This window comes from Electrona antarctica, assembly GCF_951216825.1.
Source record: "Electrona antarctica genome assembly, chromosome: 4".
NCBI classification, from domain to species: Eukaryota; Metazoa; Chordata; class Actinopteri; order Myctophiformes; family Myctophidae; genus Electrona; species Electrona antarctica.
Window position 1 is genome coordinate 32,077,255 of NC_136809.1, and position 5,835 is coordinate 32,083,089.

The window sequence follows — 5,835 nt, forward strand, 5'->3', positions numbered from 1 at the left end:
CCCCAGCCTATTCTCCATTATAGACGAATTCTGAAACGGGTCTCATGGTCTCATGGTGACTGATGTTAGTCTGCCTCAAAATGTTACTCTTTTACCTGCTTTTTACTAACACTAACATTACAAAGATGCCCAGAACATCGGGACGAACCTGTGTAGTTTATGGCTGCTCCAACAGTAGTAGCAACATAAAAAAAAAAACGGAATGTCAAAATATCCACCGCGGTGGCTGAGATCAGAGCCATTATGGTTGACACGAAGCAGTGAAATGTCCTGAAAGATACATAACGTCAGTCTTACCCAATACCCAATCTTTCTGTTTTATGAACACAAGGCTGCCGTACTTTATACCTCATACTTTAAATGCGTCTATAGAGGAAATGCGAGTGACATCATCTTACCTGGAAGTTATGCGGGAACGCCCACTGAGTGGCAAAAAACTACTTTCTGGCCTTGACAGCCCATTCATCCAAACAGAAAAGTCCTGTCTGATTGCATTAAACAATGTTAAACTCGCCAACATTGCAGCTGTACGAAAAGCTTGTAGGCCTTTTTTTTGCTGCCTCCTGCATTATGTGACATTTAGAAACAGGTGGTACGCAGGACGGTTGAGTGATTTCCAAGAGCGCTTCCAAACTCCAACACTCCATGCTGCTCAATGTTTTGCCACTCAGTCTAGATGAGGGGGGCGTGTCCTGATGGGAAAATCATGCATGTGCATACTCTCTATTCAGACCGCAGCCCCATCTTGCCAGCAAGGTGATGGTGATAGAGAGCTCATTCATCCAAACAGAAAGGTAATCTCTAATTATATTAAACAACGTCAAAATCACCAACATTGCAGCTGTAGGGTAAAGCTGTAAAGTTTTTGTTTAATACAAATCCACCGTAGACATTTTATGAGCTACTTCCTGTCAAGAACCTCTGTTTAGTTAATAAACACTTCTAAGTTGACTTCTGCCTGCTGTCGCCTTCTTTTGGGTCCTCATCTGTACTCACCCTGACATTTAATAAAACCCCTTGAAATCAGATCATTGTGAGCTTATAGATCTGCCAAAATAGGGCTGAAGTGGTTAGTGTGTTTGACTTTTGAAATAATCTAAATCTACTAAGTAACTAAAAGTTTCATATAATTGGGCCCGATAGTGAAGTAAATGTAGTCTGCGATACTTTCCTCTGATATGTAGTGGTCCAGTACTAGTAGAAGTAAGTATAGAAAATCAGAAATACTTCTGAAGTACTATTAAAGTGAAAATGAACTACAATATTGAGTACATCACCATGATTATTAGCTAACTAATTAACTAATATAACACTTACAGTATTGCTACAGTATCATACAGAGCTACAAAGCTGAATAGATAACTACACATTATACCTACAAAATCTGTCTGCAATTAAATACTACCATGCAATACATAAGTAATACAGTAATACACATCTCAGCATCTCTCTCTCTGGCCCCTTTTTCACCAGGGTTGAACCGGCCGGTTCTTAGTTCATGAGCCAGAGCCCCAAAATTGGAACTTTAATTACAAATTGAGAGGGAAAAACCATACCTAAATTAAATTGTTAATTTTATTTTTGTATTTACTTATATTGACCCTATAGACAATTTAATATAGGTATGGTTTTGCACACTCATTTCAATTTTGGAGCTCTGGCTCCACGCCACGTGCTTGGTTTGCTGTGCCTGCATTTTGTCTCATTCCTCATGTGACTACACAGGATGAAAAATACAGGCCAGTGCACATGGGGGTTAGAGACTCTGACCCTTCCTCTGCACTGAGTGCTGAGCGTGTGTTTCTGGAGAAAAAGGAGACAAATATCAGCTGCAAGAGACAAGAGGCGATGACACGTGCACACAATATATATGTGACACCCAGAGGTTATCCTGTTGAAAAGAAAAGACAATAGGACATCTCCCTTCTCAGCACCTTCGCAGAACGCTGTTGATATTCTTCCCCGTACAGCGTTTGTGGAAGAGCCATGTAACCTTATAATATAAAATATAAAAAATATAACACACAAAGCAAAATTCCCATGTCTGACAGAAGTTTTGATTTACAAGCAGATGTGTCTGCTCAAATAACCGATTGATTGAAAATTATTTTTGATTTACATATGCACATCTGCTCAAATGACAGGATTTACAAGCAGATAGGTGTACTTCTGCTATGAATACAAATCACATTTCTCGAGTCACAATTGAGACATTGACCCCTGTGGAGTTGTGTTTCTCACTGATTTCTGAATATTTCCAAAATTGAGACATTTCTAGTCTTATTCTACATGCTGAGACATCAGGCATGATCGTCCTCTTCTTACCATTAATGATTGACCACGTAGGGCAGGCTATTCAACTAACTTCATATTGAAAACAAAGAGTGAACAGTATACTTAATATTGAGTCAACTGTTCACTCTTTGTTTTCAATAGTTTGAAAAAAGTTCCCAAAGATCCACACTCCAGTAAAGCTGTTTACTTTTTTTTAATATAATTTTTATCAAACGATTTTGCACCCAGTTTTTTCACCCAGTGCCAATTATCTAATGTAATCCTGGGCGCCACACTTCCTCTGCCAACCTGGGGGGTAGCGGACTGACCTCATGCTTCCTTCTATGCATGCAGAGTCCAAGCTGCTTCTTTTCACCTGACAGGGGGGAATTTCCTGGCCGGACTTAGCGCGTGGAAGGAACACGTTATTCCGACCAGGCCAGGGGGAGGTAGTTTTAGAGACCAGGATTACTGCATGTTTTTGTGAGGGTACCTACCCTAGGGGACACGGGGAGAACATGCAAACTCCACACAGAAAGGCCCTTTCGCCAACCCCACCTCGGGTATGGGCACTGACGCGGAGGAGGGAACACACCCCCAGCGCCCACAGCGTCCCCAGCGGGAATCAAATCCAGGACCTTCTAGCTGTGAGGCGACAGCACTACCGACTGTGCCACCGTGCCCCTAAAAGCTGTTTACATCTGACTGTCACTTTAAATGTTCCCTAATCCCCTACGTATTCCCATGAACAGTGTGCGTGGTTGTCATGACAACGCAGAGCGTTGGCAGAGAGAGGAAGTAAGTAGAACTTACAGTCAAAGGGTTTTATTTCTGTACAAAAAAATAATAATGAAAAAAATAAAAATAATATCAAATCAAATCAAAGCAAGCAAGCAATTGGCTACTATTATGAATTTATGACGGCAGTCTATGAAGTGCTTGGGGACAGGGCTCTGACTCTCCCTCTGCCAACCTGAGGAGAGGCCCGAACTGAGCTCTTCCTTCAATGCATGAGGAGTGAGCAGGCCGCTTCTTATCACCTGACAGGGGGGAGTTTCCCAGGTAGCGCATGGAAGGAACATGCTATTCCAGCCAGTTTCTTTCCCCTCCATCAGGTGCCCCGGCTGACCAGGATGAGGCAGTTCTACGGCCCTCACATCTAGAGATTTGGCCACTACGGGGTCCTCACACCTATACGTTGCACCACAGATCTGACTGATATGCCCATATATGGAGATCTCTGTATCCTAAAGTCCTTGTCCCTTTTAAATGGAGATATTGGATGTCATCAGTAAATGCCCATATATGGGCATGTTACTTTTGTGAAGAAAAGCAAACTTTTGTAATGCTCCAAGTATTTATTTCACAATCACAGCAGGCAGGACATACAACGTTTTGACCGGTATTGGTCTTTTTCAAGTATGAAAAAGTATGCTACTTTTGTGCCCATATAGGCGATATGGCTTTGAGTTTGAAGACGGCTGGTCCCATATCTGGGAATGGCAGTCCTGAACAACCGAATCTCCATATATGCCTATTTCCTATATATCGGTGGGACTGTTGTCACGTCCAGTCAGACAGTGTGATGAGTGCCACCTCATCACTCAGGCATGGCTGGCTGCTGTCATGTGATATAACATTTCAAACCGGGTTTCAAACTCAACTCAAATCTTTGATTCACCGAGCAGAAATCTCTATACAAACCATCATAGAACTCAACGGAATCAAAAGCCCACAGATATACGACAAAACACGATGGACCACAGCGATCACGGTGCTCATGGAGACCATGGAGGTCACGGAATGGCGATGTCATTCTACTTTGGCCACGAAAAAGTCGAACTTCTGTTCTCGGGATTGTCGATCAACTCACGTGGAGAGATGGCGGGGGCGTGCGTTGCAGTGTTCATACTGGCCGTCCTCTACGAGGCTCTGAAGGTCGGCGGGGAGAACCTCCTTCTCCGGCGGAGGAGGAGGAACCAGAAGGAGGGGGAGGTGAACGTGCGCTACAACTCTGTTCCGGGCGGAGCTGCCGACGGGTCCGTGCTGATGGTGGAGACTCAGACGCACAGCAAGACCAGCCAGAAGATGCTGAGCGTCTCCCACTTCCTCCAGACGCTGGTCCACATGGTCCAGGTGGTCGTGAGCTACGTCCTCATGTTGGTATTCATGAGCTACAACGGCTACCTGTGCGTGGCCGTGCTGTCAGGGGCCGGGGCAGGATACGCCTTGTTTGGCTGGAAGAAGGCACTGGTGGTGGAGCAGCACTGCCACTGTTGAATTCACCCAGTGTTCATTTCGTTGACTAAAACCAGCCAGGGCCCCAAATGCCAAAAAGGTGATGCCTGATGGCATTTTTGAGGAAAGTTACTTAATGTGTTGTTTCTATATGATTTTGATGTGCTGAATCCATTTCTGAATCCAATCCATTATGCCGAGTGATACGACACCTAGGATCAGAGACGAAATGTTTTTATAATCGTCATGGGGGCCCACCGCAGCGGGGGAAAAAAGTAGTTTTTTTCGTTTAAACTGATCTTATTATACTGGACGCTATATTTGAGTCTCCTCCCACCGAGTGGTTAAGAACATATATATATAAGAAAGCTGGATGGCTCACCCGCGCTCTGGACAATGGAGAGCGACGTCGCTACGTGGCGGCCATCTTACTTCGGGGCAGCATAACATTGTGTCTATGGGCATGTACTTTTTAAATAACCATAACTTACTCCATTTTCAAACGGTTTGGTTTGTTATTTAAACGTCAGAGATGTCCGCATAATTATATGCTTTTATATGACGTTCATATAAAAAAATTATATTAAGCAGATAAGCATCCTGAATTTATTATAGCCACGTTGCTAACGTTTGTAATAAACCAACCCGTTTGTAAATCCGTCAAGATTTGAGCGAGTTATGACTGTTTTTGTTTGAGCTGCCATAGAACATATACTGTAGCCCCGAGGCAATATGGCCGCCAGGTGAACTACGTCAGAGACTCCGCCTTGAGCCATCTAGCCTTTATGTCTATGGTTAAGAAACCGTTGGACGACCAAAAGCACTAGCTGGGTAACTTCCTACATGTGTTGCGTTACATTTTTTGACGGAAGCAACAGCTGTATTTGAAATAGTCTCGCACATAACAGGGCCCTGCAAACTGCGGGCCCTGAGCTTAAACTGCAGTAAATTCCATTGTTAATCCGGGCCTGGCTATTGGGAAAGTATTGAGAGAGACATTTGTGATACTATACTTTCTGTCAGCTCTGACTCCACCTGGTGGCTATAATAACTAAATGCATGTTAAGTTCATAAATAAATTCAGAGAAAATGCACATAAAGTTCACAAAGACACCGTCTGCACTTGCAATACGAACACTTTATTTAGGCGACGTTTTCGGTCAAAGACCTTCTTTGTTGCCTGAAGAAGGTCTCAGAGCCTATCAGGTGTTGCCTAAGTTCATAAATAAGCCATACATTATTGTTTATTTCATTTCATTATAGCGCCATGGCATATAGGCAAATTCACTTGTATTTCACAAAAAGAAAAAAGAAAACGTCTTG

At 43.3% G+C, this 5,835-nt stretch overlaps 1 protein-coding gene across 1 annotated transcript; it reads left to right on the forward strand.

Annotated features, from left to right (window-relative positions):
• Positions 1-4,029: 4,029 nt before the first annotated feature.
• LOC306921257 (high affinity copper uptake protein 1-like) lies at positions 4,030-4,554 on the forward strand (the record flags this gene model as incomplete). The annotated part of the gene is made up of 1 exon (XM_079498367.1): positions 4,030-4,554. One exon carries the CDS (start codon positions 4,030-4,032, stop codon positions 4,552-4,554), a length of 525 nt encoding a protein of 174 aa, XP_079354493.1.
• Between the last annotated feature and the right edge of the window lie 1,281 nt (positions 4,555-5,835).